The sequence below is a fragment of the Echinops telfairi genome, unplaced genomic scaffold (genome assembly GCF_000313985.2).
Source record: "Echinops telfairi isolate 266 unplaced genomic scaffold, ASM31398v2 ScPeMD7_1713;HRSCAF=2227, whole genome shotgun sequence".
Taxonomy (NCBI): Eukaryota; Metazoa; Chordata; class Mammalia; order Afrosoricida; family Tenrecidae; genus Echinops; species Echinops telfairi.
In genome coordinates, this window is record NW_022105611.1 from 7,796,647 (window position 1) to 7,819,153 (window position 22,507).

The window sequence follows — 22,507 nt, forward strand, 5'->3', positions numbered from 1 at the left end:
GTAGGCCTGTGCACAGCCCTCGCACAGCCCTGCTACTGTCTTGGCCCATTCATTCTCTGCCAAGAGCACTTGGCTTGCTCGTTTTTTCTTTTTAGACTTGCTCTTTAGGAAGCATGCATGTTAGCTTTAATGATGATCATAAAACCTTCTAGGATTTATGTAGCACAATATCTCTCAAGAGTTCAAAGTCTCCGTAAGATGTTTTTATGCCATTTTCTCCTAAGCACATCATTATGAACAAGAAAAGAAAGGTTTTGTTTTCTCATTTCTTGAGATGGGTAGACAAAGCTAACATGTCTCCACCTTCACTCCTCTCCTCAAATGTTGTTTCTCTCTGATTTCTACCTGCCTTTCCCTGTTCTTTCCCCTAAACACCAAGGATGCTGCGTGCTTTCTTTACCACTGTTTCCCCACCCTCACTGACTTCCAGAAGTCTTGGATAAACTCACTTCACCTAAACATAAAGAAAGGACTATTGATCTGATAACCAGTCATTCTTCCATGGTTTATTAGGTGCCAGACACTCTCTAAATCATAGGGTCCCAAATTTATTTGACCTAGTACCCCTTTTCCAGAAAACCAAACATTACTCAGTGTCCCCCTGACAACTGAAAACTTTTGTACAGTGGCCTGTGTTCCAGGATAAAGTGTAAGTATCTGCTTTTGCAGCCCTCCCTGGGGGGCGGGACTGCCCTATTAGGATGCACTGGTGTAGGGAGCTGCTTGCACGCATTAGCTGTTGGGTGCCTGGCAGTCAGTTGTGAGTTGCAGGGTCCTGGGTACAACAGAAGGAAGCACTGCCCGGTCCTGCGCCGTCTCGCAACTGTTCTGATGTTTGCTCCATCGATGCGGCCACTGTCAAAATCCGTCTTGTCAAGGGTCTTCCTCTTTTTTGCTGCCCCTCCACTTTATCAAGCATGGTGTCCTTGTCTGTCAGTTTGTCGTACTGTGGTGGCTTGTGTGTTGCTGAAGCGATACCCAGGTATTTCGAATGCCAACAGGGTCACCCAAAGTGAACTGGTTTCAGCAAAGCTTCCAGACTAAACAGACTACGAGGAAGGAGTCAGCCTTTCACTTCTGAAGAATTAGCCACCGAGAACCTTAATCTTCCTAGAAACCCCCAACCAGATGATTGTTTCTAATCCCTTTTTTCAGATAAGGAAAACAAGGTGTGGGGAAGCTTCAAATGCCATCCTTCTTTGAGGTATTTGCATTTAGCAGTGGATACAGACGACTTCAGTTAAAAAGTGATCTGTCTGGAAGAATTTCAGACATCCTCTGAGGATCATGAATTACGTCTTTGAATTGAAAAAAAGAAATCGCTGGAGTTGGCTTCCCCAGTTTCTGATTCAAAAAGGAACATATGTTTTGTTCAGCATTTGCGAGGTTTGCGGAATTTTCTAAAGCAGTAAGCGCTTTGTTTGGGCCATATGTGGACACATGTCTTTAGGCAGGGTCACAGCGAGCTAGCTCATTTACTTACGGTGGGTTCTCAGTGAAGCCCTCTTCTTTTCCTTCTGTAGACATTTGCCTGAGAAAGTGAAGGATGACCAGCAGCTGAAGAATATGAGTGGCCAATGGTTTTACGAAGCCAAGGCAAAAAGGCACAGGGACAAAATCCACGGCACCGACATCATCAGAGCATCCATGAGAAAGAAGAGGCTCCAGGTCACAGGTGAGGTAATTCGACCAGAGCACTTAGAGTTGGCCTTTGTTTGGGAAGGAGGAAAGGTGTCTGATGCGTTACTGAACTCTGCTGCAGGAAACCATCTAGAGGTTTGCTTTGCACAAAGTCCTCTAGCTCAAAGTCCTCTGCCCTGGATCCGGACAGGTAGGAGCAGTAACGAACTGTGAATAGCCGCTCTCTTCTAACCTAAGGTGACCAGACGTCCTGCTTTTGGCGGGACAGTCCTGCTTTTGAACAATTTATCCTGCATCCTGCAGCGTTTTTAAAAAGTCCCGGTTTTTGGAAAGAATGCTCGACAAGCTAGGGAACGGCAGGAGAACGGGAAGACCAAGTTTTTAATCAAGAACCCCACCCTCCCACCCCCCACCCCCTGGTCAATGGTGTCCTGCTTTACCAATGCTTTACCAATGTTAAAATCTGGTCACCTTATTCTAACCTGTATTCAATAAGGGAAGTAATTATCACCCTTTGAGTATCTGACATGCTAAACTAAGCTCAGAGAAGTTAAGTAACTTGCCTAAGGTCTTATAGTTGGCAAATGACAAAGCTGGGATGTCAGCTTCTTTGACTTTGAGCAACACTCCCTTGCAGATAAGAGCTGGCTACTTGGTAAGGTCCATGGCATTACTTGCTTTTCAAAACCACCTGGAACATCAGAATTCTTGAGAAGTCCAGGTTAAGGAGTGTTGGCTCCATTTTGCCCTTAAGTGTGATTTAAGTCTTTTGCATCAAGAGAACTGTCAAAGATGCTACCCTGGAATATGAGAATTTGGAAACAGAACCCTACTATTCTATCATCTTCATAACAGTGATGAAAGTATTCCTGGCATTTACTGACTGGCCTTAGACAAGTTTCTTAAACTCTTTGACCCTCTGTTTCCAACCCTGTAAACTTGAAAAGTGGCTCCTGTGTTACATATTAATGAATGCACAGAATCCAGCCTGGTGCCCAGCATTTACTTATCACTCACTGGTGCTAATTATCTGAGTGTTCAGGTAGAGAGTCCTGGGTATTCAGAGGCCAGATAAACTACTTTATGAAGGGCTAGCACAGAGGTTTCATGGGGGCCCTGGCCTCTGAGCTGGGTATAGATGGTGTAGGATTTGAATTGTCACAACTTCATCAGGAAAAGGCAGTGGAGAACGACATTGAGACTGAAGTGTTTCCACCTTTGTAGTCTGGGTCCCAGCATTCTGTTACACACACTGTCGATGTTCATGAAATGCTTCTTAGTGATGATGGCTCTTTCCCAGTGAGATGCCCTATAGTGTGTGGCTCCTGGCCATGCACATTTGGTTTTACCCCAAATTTAGGTCAAATTTTAATAACCCAAAGGCAGTCAGAATTCTGCCTTAGTAGTCTCTGGAGTTACCTGTACCTTTGAAAAGTCACGCTCTTGGGAGACTCAGTTTAGGGAGAGCTAACCTTCTGGGAGCTTATCCTTGGCAGTGCAAGCAGTTGAGCCATTGACTACTAGCTTTAAAGGTGGGTATTTTGAAAGCATCCAAAGGTGCCTTGAGAGACAGGCCCAGCAGTCTGCTTGGGATTGATCTCTTGCAACCTTGAAAACCCTATGAAGCATGTCTACTCTGCTTCCATGGTTTTCCCTGAATCTGAATCAATAGCGACGTACGAATCTATTGACTTCTCAGGCAATGTACTGCCTTTCCTGATCCCACATTCTTATATTCATTAGTGATTGCCTTGGCCTTCAGGACAGTTCTGAGGCTCCAGTTTGGGTTTTCAGTGATAAGAGCAGATAAGTGAGATGCAAGTCACTGAGGTAGGAGATAACTTCCTGTCTTTATTGTTTCCTATTTCAGCTGAGCAGAGTCAGGACAGAGCAAAAGGGGCAAAAGACAGCTGGGTGAATAATGTCAACAAAGATGCTTTCCTTCCCCCAGAGCTAGCGGGTGTTGTAGAAGAACCTGAAGAAGACGCAGCGCCAACAAGTCCAAGGTAAGACAGAGCTTTTGGGGAAACGGCTGCAGGCGGGATTCATGGCTTGGTGTGCTGAATGGGTAATACAATGAGTTGTAAGGACAAACATGAAACTTTTCTCCTTCGTACTGGGAACGGGATGGTATACAAATGCCAGATGTTTCTCCCTGGCTTTGGGAAGGGGTGGTGTAAAGAAAAATCTAGGCCCTGATGGGCACAAAGTTTGAGTAGTAAGCTTTTCCAGCTTCTAGAATTTCTACCAAATATGAATCTCAATTAAAATTAGAATGTTAAGTGATGGTTTATTCCAGTAGCAGCAATAAGTGGTTTTTATTTGTACTAAAGCTTTCCTCTTAGAATATAATGAAGGGGTATTCCAAAATAAACATAGGGGAGTAAGTCATTTCTGGGAAGAGATGAATGGTGATCGGATTACAACAGTGTAGTGAAATGGATGAAACTCGGGTTTGAGAACCAGACTCTTAAGCCCAGTGCCTCCAGCTGCAGTGGTCAGTGAATTTGCTGATGACATAACCACTGAGTCAGGGTACAAGCCTGGGCAGCTTGAGAAGAAGGATGTTTCCAATATAGTTTACAGATGAGGAGAAGGGAGTACGATATAGGTACCAACAGTGTTCCAGAGTCAAATATAAGTAAAATTACATCACATGGATTATGGAGGGCTGATTTTATGAAGATATTCACTTCCCTGGTGGAGTGGAATTTACTGTGTTCTCCTGCACTCTATTCCTTATGGCACCATTTGCAAAGTTTTATTGTCTGTAGTGGCCATGTTGGCTAGAGGTCAGAGCATAGCAATAGCCATGTGAGCTTTTACTACTTGAAACTTAACTTCTTGGGTATTTGTTTTCCCATCTGTAAATTGGGAATAATAATAATAGGTGTTACCCAGGTTATTGAGAATTTCATTATCTAGTGAGTAAAGAATTTCTAACACAGCTCATTACACCATAGCAAGTGGTTTAAAATAGGAACATGAGCTCTTCCACATACTCATACCTTTTAAGAGGCCCATGGAAGAGTGTGCAGAAGACTCTACATCACTAGCTGCTTATAATATCCTCTTGTGGGATAAAGGACTCCCTTCCCTAGGGAAAGATGAGACCTTCCATATTAGAAACACAGGGAGAAGGAATAGTCATTTAGATTCACCACCAAGGAACGAAGGTCAACTCCTAAGAGCCAGGTGGGATTGCGGTGGGGTGGAACACAAGAACACTGACCAGCTGGAGGATGGGGTTACAAGTGCTACAATAGGAGGATCATAAACAAGCCAACTCCCTGCACAGTTTTATCTGGATCAAGCTTCCATCCTTCCCCCACAACTCAGACCATCTCAAAAGTCCTGACAGACAGAAATTCTACTGCTCTCACAGCCTAATTCATGCTCTTTACGGCCCCGTGGGAGCTGGGGGTACACCAACACTTTCTTCAGTTTGATGCTGATAAGAATATAGCCCCTGTAACTCACATCTGTGCTGTTTTCTGCATTCCCTGCGTGTCCTCAGACAAAACTTTTGGATGGTCTGATGAGGATTACCTCACCAGGATGTTGAGAGATTAAATGAAATGAGGTGTGGGAACCACTTAGCACTTTTCAGGAAGAAAGAAAACTGCCAATTTCCAGGTGGCATTTTAATTATGTTATTATGACTGGTATAGAGTGTGACTGAGAAGACAAGAATAAAGATGTTAGATGTATCTAGTATGCTTTGCTCATAAAAGACCAGCACTATAATAATACGTGGAATGGGTGGAGGAGAACCGAAGGAGCTCTTTTTTTCACTTCCTTCTATCCATGTTAAAAATGACTACTTTACTTGGTATCAAGTTCCTGCATTGTTTCTCACACTGTAACCTTTGTGAACTGGGCGTGTTAAGTGTATCTTGGTGCGTGTACTTTTAGACTATGTGGACTTCAATAGAGTGACTCAGTGCCAGTCAATATTGTCTTAGCCAGGAGTCAGGAGTTGAAGAGTGTAAGCAGCAGTGGCTGGATATTGCAGATTCTGAAAGTGTGTATCTAATAGACTCTGCAGCAAGACTTTTTTTTTAATTGTTGTGGACACGTTCCTTTGGGGTCTTGTCCTTAGTAGACATAAAAGAATTGAAACCGTGGATACCTAGCATACCCTCAAGCATTGGTAGCTCCGTGTGTTCTTCCTAAGCTCATCTTTGTTTGTACTTGTAGCATGAGGAAGCAGAGGGATTTGAGGGGTAGAGAACAAGATTCCCTCTGGGATGGTAAAGGAAAAACTCTGAATGTTCACATTTTTAATTCTGGTCACTAATTTTCAGTTCAGCACTGTTGGCTGTACCAGTGCTTCTTAAACTGTGATGATAGTCCAGTTTGGGTTTTTCTTGTTGTTGTTTTGTTCTGTTTTAATTTATCTATCACAGATTGATCCTGTAAAGACAATCCTGTCAATTGATCTACAATCAAAGCAATCTATTCTACTTCTCTAACACCAACTCAATGGGCCAAATTCAATTTCGATCCAAATCTGTTCAATTCATCTCCAATTCAACTGGACCTATAGCATTTCTTTCTCTGACCCTAACCACCAGAGCTTGGTTAGATCTCAAAATACTGGTCATAGTCTTCCAGAGAGCTAAATCTGCTCAGTACCCTCAACACCAGCTTGGGTGAGTCAGGATGTCTGTTCCTTCTGACTTGCTGGCTCCTCTACTCCCTCGAGTTCAGTAATTTGCCAGCTGACTCACAGAACTCACAGAAAGTTTTATTATAACAAACACACACAGAAAGGATGCAAATAAAGAGATGCGTAGAATAAAACCCAACAGAGTTTCAACACCGAGCTTCCAATGTCTCAAAAAAGGGGTGCATTAACTTTCTTTATGTATTGATGGCTTTCACCTGGAGTTTCTGTGTCCAAATTCTTTCTTGATGGGGCTTCATTATGTAGTCATGATTGTTTTTAAAAGCCCCTCCCCCTGAGCTTGGGCTGATAGGTTGGTGGGTCTTTAAGGACTCCTTGCTTTTCAACCATCTCCCAAGAGCCATCTCATTAGCAGAAATCCACAGGAGTGGTCTGGAGAATTCATCCAAGGGAACTCTCCCAGTAGGGGAATTCCAAGGTTTTAGGGCTTATCTCCCAGGAACCAAGACAAGTTTGGTGTATGGACCAAAAGTGAGAACTTGGCACAATACCCTCTCTACCACTTAGATGACCATACATGGCTTCTTCCTGGGCTGGAAGAAACTTGGAAACAGACGGAACTTTTCATTTTTCCCTCTCTAGCCTCTTCCTTTACGATCATCTGTCTAAAGATGAGCTCCTCTCGTAGGTTATACTGTCTGAACTCTGTGGCTGAGAGGGCCAGCCTAGGTCTCTGAAAGAAGATAAAATGATAAAATGTCTTAACTGTGCTCCAAGCTTCCCCAGTGCATGGTGTTAACTCATTGGACTGCTAACCGCAAGATCAGTAGGTCAAAACCACCAGCTGCTCCACGAGTGGAAGATGAGACTTTCTACTCCCATAAAGAGTTACAGCCTGGGAAACTCACAGGGACAGTTCTGCTCTGTCCTACAGGGTCGCTATGAGTTGGAATTAACTTGTTATCAGTGAGTTGAGTACAATGTCTAAAGAGCTCTGGTGGCTTAGTTGGTTACAGTTTGGGCTGCTAACTGTAAGGTCAGCAATTCAAACCCACCAGACGGTCTGAGGGAGAAGGACGTGGCCTTCTGCGCTCATATTTATAAAGCCTCAGAAACGCCAGGGATTGCATAGTGTTGCATAGTGTGTCGTCCCACAGCCTCCCCATCCCTACATCCTCCAGTGGTCGGATTGCTGCCTGGTTTCTCTTTTCAAGGGATTTAAAATGCATTCCACCCTAAAAACGTACTTGACTTTTTAAGCTTGTATGGATCAGTTTTCAGTCCCGGTTCTGTAGTGGTTATGTATTGGCTTACTTTCACAAGGTTGGCAGTTTAAAACCAGCTGATCCACAGGAGAAAGATGAGGCTTCGCCTGTAAACCCAAGGGACCGTTTTACCCTGTCCTATAGGGTCACTGTGAGGGAGTTTCGATGGTTTGTTGTTTGTTTTTATGGCTTAATGTTCATATTACTGAAACATAGTCCAAACATTTTTATGTCATCCTTAACACATATTGCAAGTAATCCTTGTCATCAGGTATATAGCACAGATGAGGACACTGCAGTAAGTCAGAAATCAGCAGCCTACCAGGTTCCGAGCTCCCATATTGTGGCAATTTTCTGTTGGACAGATTCCACATTCCTGATGGTTCTTAAAAAATTACCCTGAATTGATGAGAAATACAACTTTCCTCTAGTTCCTAAATGTTTCCTCCCTGCTCCCACTACCATGACTCGAATTCGATCTTGCAAGTTTGGCTAGACCAGAGGAGGTACACTGGTACAGATAGGAACTGAAAATACAGGGAATCCAGGACGGATGAGCCCTATAGGATCAGTGGTGTGAGTGGCAAAACAGGGAGGGTAAAGGGAGAATGGGTAGGAAAGAGGGAACCGATTACATGGAACTGTTTGTGACCTCCTCCCTGGGGGACAGACAACCAAAAAGTGGGTGAAGGGAGACGTCGGACAGGGGAAGATATGACAAAATACCCATTTATAAACTATCAAGGGCTCATGCGGGAGGGGGGAGCGGGGAGGGAGGGGAAAAATGAGGACCTAATGGGGGTTTAAATGGAGAGAAAATGTTTTGAGAAACTATGTACAAGTACGCTTTACACAATTGATGTGTGTATGGATTGGGATAACAGTTGTATGAGCCACTAATAAAATGTTAAAAAAAAAGAGAGAAAAAAAAATTACCCTGATTTATGTATCAAAATTGAGATTGGAGCCTCTACCAAAGGAAGAAAGTTCTAAGGAGGGAAGAAGATTACGTTTTGGGGTGGTGTACTTCTCTATAACATAACATAATTACACTAAGAAATAAGTAGCCTACACAGACAATGTATTAATCATTCCCAATAATAAATGTCATCAGTCCCTAGAATGAAGTCAGTGATGCTTTTATTTCAAGTAGCAAGGCAAACTATTGGCAGGCCTGAGTCACGGGCAGAAGATCCGAACAGGAAGACGGGGGAAAGGCAATACAAGGATGAGAAGAGGTTATAAAAATAGAACAAAGAGAAGAGAAATAAGAATGAATGGTCAGGATGGAACCATTAGTCCACAGATTGCCTGCTTTATTTATTAGGGCTATTTTTCTTTTTTAGAAATAAAGTATTTAAGATTCAGTAGAATAAATCATTCTGTAAAGTCATTCACTTATTCTTCATTCATTCCTTCATTCAATAAACATTTGAGTATTGTATACAAAAGGAAGTCAAAGGTTGTAAGATATGGTTCCGATCTTTGAGGAACCCAATGTGTGGAAAAGGATTGGCATGTGTGTGTTGTTGTTCTTGTTGTTGTTGTTAGGTTCCACTGAGTCCACTCCAACCCTTAGCAATCCTATGTACAACAGAACTAAACACTGCTTGGTCCTGCACCGTGTATGTAGTCACCATAAATTCTGATGTGATGTGATACATGTATTGACAAAGCTGTGGAAACACTGCGACAGCAACATTGGCTTTCTAGGGTAGTGAGGAATTGTTGTCAAGGGAGCAATTCTTGAAGGATAAGAGGTTATGTTAAATAGATAAGCTGGAGAGAGCAGCACTTAGCAGAAGGGATGACACAGGAGCATGGGGGGGCCTTGGCATGTGGGGACCTGCAAGTGGCTGATAGGCTGCATGAATGGTGGTCAATTATGTTAAAAGAGGCTGAAACTTCAAATGATGAAGACCCTTGAATGTTCCTAAGAGGCTGAATTTTTTGCTCTAAACTACAAGTAGCCTCTAAATAACTTTTTGATTGGGCTTACTTTTTTAGAGTGATCATTGTGGCAATTGTGTGGAGGACAGGAACAGAGGTTTAGGTGGCATTTGTTGAAAACATCATCAAGGATATATAAAAGGAAACATATCAGAGGGTTTAGGATATGAGATCAAGTAGATGGAATTCAAGTTATTTGTAGGATGCTCAGAGAGATGGAATAATTGACACGTGTGAGGATGTGTGAGTTATTGGTTAGGGTGCTTAACTGCATTGTACTCTCAGTGTTGAAGGCTGGAGTTTTCTTCACCATCTTGTTTTCTTCACCATCTTGTTCCTTGCATTTAACAGTGTGTCAAGCACACCGTTTGTACTCAGTAAAAACAACAAAAACAAACTCATTGCCATCCCTGGTGGCACAGTGGTTATGTGTTGGGTGGCAGTTCCAAACCACCAGCCATTCTGAGGGTGAAAGATGGGGCTGTCTACCCCTCTAAACAATAACGGTGTCAGAAACTCCAAGGGGAACAGTTCTGCTTTGTACTACAGAGGTACTGTGAATACAGACTACTCAGTAAAGCTCTGTGACATGAGTGAATGCCCCTATCCGTCGTCTCCCTTGGTTGCAGCTATCACCAACTAGAATTATAGTTATTTTTCTATATGTTTATTGTTTGCCCTTTGAGGACAAAGACTTTGTTTTGTCCCCTTCTGTATGTTTGTTTTGCTCAGTACTTTATATTGTTCACTGCGCTATGCCTAGCAGGCAGAGCAGTGTCCAATAAGTGTTTTGTGGAACAAATGAATGGAGAAAGATGTAGAATACGTAACTGAATGAATGAATGGAAATAGCCGATGGAATGAAACATTGAATTTTTAAGGTCAAAATAGATGATGAGTGAGGCATTAATGAAATAGTTTGGACCTCATGTGACTGGAGCATGGGCATGAACTCTCAAAAGACGGAGTAGAATAGGAGGGGAGAGGAAAATAGAAACTACAGGTGAGAACAGGATCAGCAGCATCCAGATTTCATTGCTTGACTGCTGAGCACCCCGCCCTTCAGAAGTGTCACTGTGAGCACTGGTGATTATAAAAAGATGGAGGCACACATGAGGGGCACTCTTAAATTCAGATAATCAGAGAGGCGTATTCAAGATGGAAAATGAGAAGGCACGGAGGTAGGAGGAAGTTTGGAATGCTGCAGAGATTTGTAATGTCCATTCATCAAAAACAGCCCTGGATGATGTCTGCAAAACGAGTTCTGGGAAACAGGGTAAAGCCTTCTCCGTGTTGTTTCTTCCTGTGCTTTGGGCAAGTTCTCCTCTGGGAACTCTCCAGTAATATGGAGAGAAAACTATGCATTTGCTTGCAAGCGAAACTGTGCAGCCCTGTCTCACTTTGTTTGGGGTAGAGTTAAAACACTGTGAGTCAGCGATTGTGATGTTGTTAAGTGCTGTTCACTCAGTTTTGGCTCATAGCTGCCCTGTGTACAACCGAATGAAACACTACCCAGCCCTGTCCCTCCCTACTCGTGTGATTTCTGAACCTATTGTTGCTGCCACTGTGTGAATGCATCTCCTTAAGGGTCTTCCTCCTTTCCAGTGAGCCTCTGCTTTCCAAGCATGATGTCCTGCTTCAGAGACTGGTTACTCCTGAAAGCGTGTCCAAAGTACATGAGAATAAAAATTGCCATCCTCATTTCTAAGAAGCATTTTGGCTGTACTTTTTCCAAGACACGGTTGTTCATTCATCTGTCATCCATGGTCTACTCAGTATTCTTCACCAACACCATAATTCAAAGGCATGGATTCCTCTGCAGTCTTCTGTATTCATTGTTCAGTTTCGCATGCAGGTGAAGTGGTTGAAATGACCTTGGCTTGGTTCAAGCCCACCTTAGTCCTGAGAATGATTTCTTTGCTTTTTTCACACTTTAATAAGATCTTTTTCAGTACATCTGCCCAGTGCAATAAATACATCATTTGACTTCTAGACTTCTGTCTCTGTGCCTGTTGAATGTGGATCTAAGGAAAATGAAATTCTCCTCTATCTTAGAAGATTTCTATCTTCTATCTTAGAGAAATGCTCTCTTCTCTTTTAACATGATGTTGCTTATTGGTCCAGTTGTAGGACTTTTGTTTCCTCCATTTTAAAGTGTAATCCAAACTGGAAGCTGTAGTCGTTGCTCTTCATCACTAAGCACTGCAAGTCCTCTTCCCTCTTAGCAAGCAAGCGGTGTCATTGGCTTATCGCAGGTTGTTAAGGATCCTGATTCCATGTTATTCTTCTTGAAGTCTGACTCCTTGGATTATCTGCTCACCATAAAAATTGAGGAAGATGATGGAAGAATATAACACTGATATACACCTTTCCTGAGTTTAACCCAGGCAGTATTCACATGTTCTGTTCAAGTAATGACAGCTGCTTGCTCTATGTTCAGCTTCAGCATAAGCAAAATTAAGTCGTCTGGAATTTCTGTTCTTCACAATGTTATCCATAATTTTTAAAAATAATACACAGTCTAATGCTTTTTCATAGTCAATAAAACAAAGATAACCATTTTTTCGGTATTCTCTGCTTTCTGCCAAGATTCACCTGATAACAACAATGATATTACTCATATCATGTCATTTTCTGAAACTGGCAATAAATATGTACACACACATACAAACACAAACAGTTTACAAAGTATATGGAAATCTCCCAAATCACAATTAAAAGTTAAAAAAAGAAACAAAAACTGGTGAATTTGAGCTGAGTTTACTTCAATCCCAAGAAATGATTGTATATTATAGCATGGAGACTTAAATTTGCTAGTGTAAAAGGTTAGGGGGAAAACTCATGGAAAAATTCCATTACCCCTTAATTCACATTTTTCATGAACTATTAATGACTTCTGAATCAAGACAGATTGAGATGATATATATACACATACATACACATACTGGCTTGAAAGACTTGGTATTTCATTTCCTCCCATCACTCCCTCCCTGAGCCATTTCTTCATTTATTCAAGCTCCATTGAGTGCAAACACGTGCTGGTATAGTGCTGGGGATGAGACACAGCATCTGCTGCTCAGGAACTCAGAGTCCAATGAGAGATAGTAACCACCTCCTTCCCCAGAAGAAACAGAAATAAAGTCACTTGCAGGATTTTATTCTAGTTTTGTGAACTTGATATTTAAGCAGGGAAAAAATGCCTCAGAAAAAGGTATATGATGTCCTCTGTTATTTTTAACTGTTTTGGGGAGAATGACTGATTATGGTTCAAAAACTTTAAAGTACAGCATGTGCTTAGGAGTGCATATAAGGCAGATGGGGTGTACAGCTGTCTGTGTGGTGGGATTTTCAGATTGCCATAGCCTCTACCTTTTCCCCAAGTGGCCTTACCATAATACCTAACAGGATCATTCTTTTGAGTTAAGACTTCAAAGACTTGTATTAAAATGCAGACTTCTTTAGGAGGAGAACCCTAAGACCAATATCATAGTCTAATAATCTAACAATTCTCTTCTTACTGAATTAGACTGATTTTGTCTAAATGGCACTGCTCATATTGCACAGCCTTTTTGAAGGGTAAACTAGGGAAGAAAGATTAAAGAGACCATGGGGTAGTGGGACTTGACCCTGATGGTGTTTGGAGGTAAATGTTGGACTGCTAACCTCAAGGTCAGTGGTTCAAACCCACCAGTTGCTTCAAGGGATAGAGAGGGGTCATCTCCTGTAACATGTATAGTCTCAGCACCCGTACATAGGATTGCTGTCAGTCAGAACTGACTTAATAACAGTGTTTTTTCCCCCACAGTTTAAAATTCTATCATGTGGAATTTATTACTCAGAATAGACTCGACAGCACCTAACAGCAACATGTGGAGTTTATTGAGTATCTTTTATACGCAGGAAACAGTCTACTACCCTCGAAAGAGATTTTAAGATACAGCATTGGGCTACAAAAAGACTACATTCTCTTAGGAAAAATAATACATCCATGTATGAAGATCTAGCCACGTGACAACAAAGTGTCAGGCAGTGAGCACATTTTTCATTAAAATACAATAAAATGTACTTTATATCAAGGACGAAGCAAGGGGGATCTACTCCCTGTGGGGCTGGTAGCAGGAATAGTGCCAACACAGAAGGTGAAATTTGGACTCAGCTTAGAGATGATGGAGAGTATTGGGTTAAAAAGCAGGGAGAACATTTCCATGGAAAAGTTGAGGGATGGGCTAAGTTGGAGACATCAAAAAGTCAGGCAAATTTCTGGGACAGTGTTAGGGCTAACAGAAAGGCGGATGGAAAAAAATAAAAAAGAAAGGATGGAGTGGTGAATGGGGGCCGCTGGGAGAGCCTCTCCAATGCCTTCGTGAGTTCAGACTTCATTCCAAAGAGGTTGACAAGCCAAGGGAAATAATGAGAAGGGGAATGTGGTCAAAGTGTTTTGGCCAATTCCCGACTGGCTTCTGAATGGATAAGGGGAGACTATAGGAGCCCAATGCCAGATATAAAGAGAATGCAGTTGACAGAAATGAAGGAAGAATCAGTAGAGATGATAAAGAGGAGAGACACGACAGTCTTTGGGAAGGATGAATCACCCGGACTTACTGTGGTCTTCTTGCCACAGACCACTGCTTTAAGCATGTGAACTGGTAGAGTTTCACCATTAAAGTAAGGTGACCAGATTTTAACATTGGTAAAGTGGGACACCATTGATCAAATTCATATCCTGGCGAAATAGCCACATGGCAGCCGAAAACTGAATACCCTAGCTTGTCGTGCATTCTTTCCAAAAATCAAAACTTTTTTAAAACGCCGCGGGATGCGGGAAAAATTGTTTAAAATTGGGACTGTCCCACCAAAAGCGGGACGTCTGGTCACCTTACATTAAAGTGATTGTTGTCTGTGGAGTCAAATACACCTGCATTCAACTCCCACATCCTGTCACGCAATACCTTTGTGACCCAGAGCAGGTTACTTACCGAATAAGCATCAGTTTCTACATGAGAAAATGGGGGAAATGATACACACCTAATAAGGATGTTAAAGAATCACATTTGAGAATGGATTTTGCAGTGATTGTTATCCAATAAAGGACAGGAAGCAAAATATAGAATATCTTGAGAGCGACAAAGCCAAAGTCTAATGTAGGAAGTAGAATTTTCTGAATCTTATTCTTTGAGACTAAGACTCTGGTTGAATTATTTTTTGAATTAAGCACATTTGTGAGCCATCACTTACCGAGTATACAACCCTTATCCCATTTTCCTCCCTGTTTCAACCACAAGGTAACCCTTGTGTTTTTGACATTTTAGTGACTGATCTTGTGTTCCAACTGCTATATTTCTTCTTTTTTTTTTTTTACTTTCTGAACTGCAGAAACAAAGACATTTTGTTTAATACCTAAATAATGTCCTCATTGTAAGTTGGTAAACAATAAGCATCAAAGACAACATAGCCATCTGCCTGCTGCTGCCCCCTCTGGATCTGCCTGGGCTGTCCTTCATTTCGTCATCCACTATTTGTGTATGAAGCATTGCAGAGGATAGAAATATAGTTGAGATACTCTGAAGAAGCCCCCCACCACCACCACTACCCAGTCGAGCCCCACCACCACCACTACCCAGTCGAGCCCCCCACCACCACCACTACCCAGAAGATATGCATACACAGAATGCAGTTCCATGAAGTACACAGTTGAGTAGGCTTCTTGAGGCAGAGACTGTTTATATCTCTATGAAGAAGGAGGGGCAACAGGATGTGCCGAATGGGAAGCCAGGCCCGGGGACCTACAGGGGCAGGAATGAACTGTCATGGAGCAGAGGGAGGGCAAGTCGGAGGCTCTGCTTATTCTTTGTGCTTGGTGAGTGGGAGGGAAACGGCAGGAAGATGACAGGAGAATGTGCTTGTTCCATGGAGACCCCAGCCAGCAGAATGTATCTCAGGTCCTCTGATTATATACAACGGGTGATGATAAAACATGCTGAAAAACTGAGCATCGCATCTGCTAAAGGTATGTTATTCCTCATATTACCCACTGTCTTCTTAAAGCCACCTCAGCAGCCCTGGTAGTAGGATTGAGAGATAGTGCTTTCCGTTCCTGAGCTGTTTTTATCATATGGGTACTGTGAATTCTGTTAATGACCAAATTTCTTTTGTTCATGTGGACTGCTAGATCATTTGAAGCACATTTGTGACTCACCTATTGCAAGAACAGAGGACTTCCTGTAATACTTCTTTCTATTACCCTCATTCTGCTGTGTCATAAGTTCCTGCCTTCAGTGTGCCCTTCTCCTGATCTCCTTTCCCTTACTCATCTCCATGTGTTCAGACTGTATTTCACATTGCTGTAATGCCTGTCTACAACAATGAGGAGGAGAAAAAGAAGTATGGCTTCCTCAAGAATTCAGTCTTTTCTTAGGACTGACTCTATACAAAACTAACCATTGAAATACTCCCAAAAGTCCAAACTCAACTGCCATCAAGTCGTTTCCAACTCGACTGAAGCTTTAGGGAAACATATAACCCACAATTTTAATGGAAATCATCTTGGACAAAACTCTGTGACCTTGAGGAAATCTCTCCCCCTCCTCAGGCTAGTTTTCCTTTGCTGCATGGTGAAGTGCCAGCACCCTCTGAAATCTCCTCTGAGCTCTTGGCTCTATGGTGCCATCCAGAGAAGTGGTGGTAACAGGGCACTGAGGTGTCAGCCAATAGTGACTTCACCTCTTATACCCGTGGCAGCTCAATAGCCAAGAGAGGGGTTATTCGGGAGGGAGCTTGCTAAACTCACTTATCCCATTCACTCTGAGAATTCCGTTTCTACACTGTGGCTGTCCTATCCCTTGGGTAGGATCTGTGGTCTAGAGACTCCTCCGTACTCCTTTACTTAAACCAGCACTAGACTTCTAATTTTTGCCTATCGTCTGGAAGTGCTGTTTTGTCATTATCCTTGTATTTGAATGTGAACTCATCTGGCAGTTGGATTGAAAGGTCCTTGGTATCACAATAAATAGTCCAACCCCCTGGCTTTCTCTGCACGCTGCTTCTTAGATCTGCTCTCTCTTCTATTCCATTGCCAAGACATTCGCCTCCTGTCATCCTCCGTTCCTTCCTACCCGTACTAGAGTAAGCATTGCCATTTTACCCCTGCTGTAAGGAATCAGGCCCCAAACACTACGGAGGCTCTATTTCAGTGATGACAGTCCTTCCTTGAGACAATTCCTCACCTTCTGCTCTGATTCTAATCTTAGCTTCCGACTTTGAGGCTGGAATTCATTTTTACACATTTAAACCCTGTGTGCCTGGTGCCGTGATAAAAAAACACCTGGACTTTCCGATGGCTGGTTCCCTCATCTCATGTCTCCTTCACTGCGTACTTGTCTCTGGGCCCCCAGATGTCTCCTGCCCTGCCTTTTTGTGTTCACCAACTTCCGCTCCTGCTGTTTTAATGGCCTTTGGCTTCAGAGGCATGATTTATGCTTCTTCAAAGAGTGACGTTTTGTTATCTAAATGATTGTTTCTTTTGCAGTTCCACTGTGGTAAATCCGGCTTCCACCATGATGGATATTCCCCCGGAACACACAAGGAAGCCAGCCGTGTCTCCAGCTAAGGTAGATTGAACTCAGATTTAAAGGAACTCAGTTGGGTCAGAATGGGTCAGAACTCAGTTGGGTCAGAATGCCATTTTTCTCATTTTATCAATGCAACATGAAATAAAGAGGGTTTTGCGGTCTTGGTTTTTTTGTGAGGGGTGTTTTGGTATTATATATGGTTATTTTTTTGTATTTAGTGTAAGAACTACACTTTTGATGAAAAAAGTTGAGTAACAATCACCCTGTCCCTGAATTGCTAACCACTGGGACATCTTGCCCTTGGGAGGACGAGATTGAAGCATGCAGAATGGAGTTTGTTAGTTCCATGTCAGTCCTTATTCCTCCTACTCACACATTCTTGAATCTCAGTTAGAAATCTGTTTATAGGAGGGAACATTAATTTATGAAACTAACCAATAAGCATTTATAGTCTGTCTATGTTTTCTAAAAATCGTTTACTGATAATTGGAATTGCTGATTATGATAATTGCCAGGAAGCACTTCAAGATATCTAAATACCTTCTGACTCTTTCTAGAAAATGCCCCTTACAGTTGTGCTTGATACAAGTTGTAGTACAATAAGTATCTGATGCTGTAGAAAGAACACTGGTAGAAATCTAAACTGATTCGTCTCAGGTTTGCCCTTGACCTTGACCAGACCTATTGACGTATATCTGGGCCCAAGTTTTCTCACCTGTATAATATGAGATTCAGACTTGAATGCTTATTTCTGTTCTAACTCTGTAAGACTCTGTAATGTAGTGTGTTTTATAGCTTTAGTTTTTCTTCTGGCCTATAAGATCCTGTTGTAGTTACCCAACTAATCAAGACAACCATCTTTAAACATTCCAGATAATAGAATTTACTCGATAAAACTATCTAATATTGAAAATAATAAGCATTTTCTAACACTGAGTTGCATTTAAGACATTTTAAATTAGTTTAATAAACAATATTTCCTCCCAACCTAGGAAAGAAAGAATCCATTTAATAGCTCCAACTTGCCAGAAGATCACTTATCTCAACAAACCAAAAATGAACAGTCAAAAAATGGAAGGGCTGGTTTATTTCAGACTTCAAAAGAGGGTAAATATTATTTTTATCTTTGTTATCTATGGACTGCAGGAAATTTTCAGAGTTCTTTTCATGAACATAACTTCCAGGAGAAAGTGAAAAGTCCTGATGTTTTTGATTCTTCTGTGCTGATGGGTTTCCCTCCTGAGGGAGAAGAAGCAGACATTTAGAAACTGGCACTTCATGCATGCCAAGCTTGGTGATGCCACTTGTTATGTGACCCCTCTCTCATGGGTTTTCCCATCAGTGAAATGGGGAAATTTTTGGCCAGAGCATCCATTCTTTTAGCAGTATTTGTTGGTCCCTACCATGGGTGGTGGATACTGTCCTCTCTTTAAAATTAAAGGGTTTGCTAAGGAAGAATAGGTCACTTGATAATGTTATGATCCCCTAATCTTAATAGTCAGCCCAATCTCCCAGGAGTCTTGAATTAAGCTGTGGCTTAATTGATGTAAATATTGATCAATATTCCAGACCTACTACTATTAACATACCCTGGTGGTACAGTGGTCTAAGCATGTGCTGATAAGTGAAAGATCAGCGGCTGGAACCCTCAGCCACTCTGTGTGAAAAGATGTGGTGGCCCATTCCTGTAAAGATTTACAGGAATCCTATGAGGCAGTTCTGTTCCACTCTGTCACCTGGGGATTCTACGAGTTGAATGGCACAGGTTTGGGACCTGCTATTAAGAGGAAATACTAATAATTCAATCGCTTCAAAAGCAAGTGCAAGAAATTTCACAAGTATGAAAGATTGGATCAAGGGTTAAAGAATTAATAATTGAACAGTAGACTTTGGGTTTTCTACTAGTGTGTTTTAATATGATTGTCTTGTTCCCTTTCTACTGTGCATAAAAATATAAAATATCTTTTAGGATAAAAATATTTTAACACACATCATACATTATTGCTCTTGTTTTTAACTTTTTGACAAAACAAACATCTGTTTTAGGTATTGAGGATTTTTCTATTTAATTGAGTTCTCATTTTTGATTTCCACTTGTGCATTTTTAAAAGGGACTCTCATTTTAAATGATAAAGTTACTCTGCTTGTCATATGTCACAAAACCACATAACGGGTTTTCACTTTCAGGTAAATTGTCAGCATCCAAAGAGAAGTTGTCTATCCCGGATATTTCAAGCCAAATATTAGAGAACACAAAGCAGCCTTTACCAAGCTCTGTGAATGGTTCCCAAATCAAGACTCCGGTTCCCAAAGCCAGGAAAATGATCTACAAATCACATGATTTAAAGCAAGATGACCACCAGTCTTTTCCTAGACAAAGGACAGACTCCCTGAATGCAAGAGGGGCTCCCCGAGGGATCCTAAAGCGCAACTCCAGCTCCAGCAGCACAGACTCAGAAACTGCCCGCTTGAATCAGAGCCTTGAACCTAAAAGCAAAATCATGTCACCGGGCATTACCATCCATGAGAGGATCTCTGAGAAGGAGCCATCTTTAGATGGTGGCTCTACCCCAAGCACACTGGAGCCATTAAAGCACGTGAGGTTCTCTGCAATGAAGGACGAGCTTCCACAAAGTCCTGGGCTCGTCCTTGGCCGAGAAGTGGGTGAATTTAGTGTTTTAGAATCTGACAAGTTACAAAATGCAGCGCAAGACATGGGGGATACAGATGTGTCTCAGAGTGAGCCTGAGTTTCCCCAACACGGAAAACCTTTACCGTTTGATCAGCCAGTCTCAAATCCTGATGCATCAAAGACTGAAACACAGCCGCCCCAAACTTCTGGTTCTTTTGCATTCAATGGACCCAATTCTGACTCTCCGGTTTCAACTGCAAGACCACAATCCTTTCAGAATTCACTGGCCATAAACGAACACAAAGCTAAAAGGCTCCAGTCAGATTTGTCTAAAAGCCCTGCTGGTAAGAGAGTTGTTACCAGGTTGTCAAAACTGGCACAGTGTACTAAGAAGGGCCAAGCCAGCCCCCCTTCAGGAAGCACAGTTTTGCCTCTTCGGCGTTCTGGTGCAAGTATTCAAACATTGCTAGAATTCAGGAAGGCATTACTGAGGATTGCTTATATTTATAGGATTTGAAGTTTGTCCTTAATCGCCAATAACTAAAAGAACTAGGATAGCACAATGTCTGATCCATTTTGCTTTACAAAATTAACTGCATAAACTATTTAGTTAAACCAATAGAAATGTTTTAAGTTAAACCAAGATGTGTGGCTAGAGTAAGAATTAAAGAAATATTTATATCTTTGTATGAAGCAAATATATTATTATTACTCACCTAATGAAAATTTTGTCAGTTACCCTAATGAAACATCATTAGTTACCCTTTAACCAAACTTTGACATCCCTTTTAATCTCAGGGGGAAAAATCCTTATTTTCTTAGCCTTGAAGAGAAGGAAACTAAACTTAGTATGTACTATGAAAAACCCGTAGACTTTGATCTACCTAGAGCTCCCAGCCATTTGTTCTTAGAGTTTAACAACTGGCAACCAGGTTTCTCTCTCGACTGGTGTAAATCTAATGGCAATGAGGAAGGATGTTGTTTTTCCTGATAACTCGTCAACTGCTCCTCTCCTAAATGCCTTTCAAGTTCTCAAGTGAGGCCCTCCTGATTTTTATGCTTTAAAAACAAATGATGAGGAAAATGTTGTGTATTATTCTCTCATCTTCAATAAGTCTACATCCAACACTCGTACTATCTTTATAGTCAGGAAAGTTTCCATGGAATGGTAAAATTTCTAACTCAATTGCTCTTTTTCTCCTCTCCCACATAGTATGAAGTTAATACGGAATCACTTTTGCTGTGCCCTGCAATTTCATACTTGTCCTGGTCACTTTATTTTTAAAAAAAAATCATTTTATTGGGGGCTCGTACAACTCTTATCACAATCTATATATACATCCATTGTGTCAAACACATTTGTACATTTGTTGCCCTCATCATTCTCAAAATATTTGCTTTGTACTTGAGCCCTGGGTATAAGCTCCTCATTTTTCCCCTCCCTCCCCACTCCCTCCTCCCTCATGAACCCTTCATAATTCATAAATTATTATTAATTTGTAATATCTTACCCTGCCCTATGGGTCACCCTTTTTCTAAAAGGGAAAAACACCTTCCATGGCGTTTATTTATTATTTCACTTCACCTTGCAGATCTTCAGATTTAAACTTTTTCTTTTCTTTTTTTGAATAATAGTTTTATTGTCATATCTTACTCGTTCCAATATATCCCTATCCTTCCTTACAGTTCTGTTATTCAATTCCATCGGGGAGGACCATGGGTATTTTAAATATTTTGAACACAATAATGCATTTATCTTTTTACATCAAAACCAGACTATTCTTCAAGAAATAAGTAGATCATATTGAATGAAATTGCTAAAGTTTAAGTAAAAATCAGCAAATAATTGCATGATGTTTATGTAAATGTTTATTTTAAATGTGAAAACCATTTTTCTTTATTTTCTCTTATAATGATCAATAGAAACATTTGGCAAACCTTTCCTGTTCCAAACTGTACCATTTTTCTCTCTTTATAGTTTTGTACTAACTACTTGTTTGTGCTGTCCTTTTTCCCATCCCATCCTGAAGGCAGGTCAGTGATATTGACTTCATTGACCAATAGCCCTTCTCCTCTCAATGACTACTCTAAACAAAGTCTTATAGATTCCTTTATGTCTTGCTTTTTCTCCTAGTTGCTACAATGTATACATGGGGGCATCCAAAAATTGGTAAAAAAATTAGATTTAAAAGATAATGGAAGTTTTATATACACTTTTTGAAACCCCGCGTACAATAGAAAACCAGAACTAAAAGCATTGCAACAGTAAATGTGTAAATAAGGGCTTGACTTTCGCTGTGAAGGTCAGGACAGCCAATATACTAGTGACTATCAGACTGGAAAATACACACATACACACACACACAGAATTACAGAATTCCGGGTGGGGGTGGAAGTGGAGGGTAGGGGGGTATAGGGGGACAAAAAAACATTTACATGACACTGAATTTTGTAAAAAACAGTTTTCTTGTTTTTTTAAAGTACACTTTCATTGTAATAGATTTTAAAGGGAAAAGCTCACATAGAATAAAACATAAACTATCTGCGGTATCATTAACAGTTGCTAACATTGAGTAGTAGAGACGTCCAATAATCTTTAAGCATACATAATTTTTAATTTTACTTATACTGTTCAGACTTCTTTTTTCACTAACAGTATATAACACGTATCATTTTTTCATATTCTTTAAACAAGCCAACACACAATTCTTAAAGGCTTATGAAAGATGCTTCACAACTATTGGTATGTATCTAGTCAAACAGTGTTTGATTGAAGAAGGAAACAATTATGTACTGTGTGCCAAGTCTTGTGTAAGTGTTT

General features: G+C 41.2%; 1 protein-coding gene across 11 annotated transcripts in view; it reads left to right on the plus strand.

Annotated features, from left to right (window-relative positions):
• SYTL2 (synaptotagmin like 2) overlaps positions 1 to 22,507 on the plus strand; it is a 106,587-nt gene that overhangs the window by 45,717 nt on the left and 38,363 nt on the right. For 6 of the 11 annotated variants that reach the window (XM_045293242.1, XM_004708870.3, XM_004708874.4 and 3 more), the window contains 5 exons: positions 1,524 to 1,675; positions 3,512 to 3,647; positions 17,012 to 17,093; positions 18,047 to 18,161; positions 19,242 to 20,030. In XM_045293242.1, the coding sequence (XP_045149177.1) occupies positions 1,524 to 1,675; positions 3,512 to 3,647; positions 17,012 to 17,093; positions 18,047 to 18,161; positions 19,242 to 20,030 (1,274 nt within the window). Of the gene's footprint in view, positions 1 to 1,523; positions 1,676 to 3,511; positions 3,648 to 15,384; positions 15,494 to 17,011; positions 17,094 to 18,046; positions 18,162 to 19,241; positions 20,031 to 22,507 lie in introns of those variants that run through there. The other 5 variants (XM_045293244.1, XM_004708873.3, XM_045293247.1 and 2 more) reach the window with 2 other exon arrangements.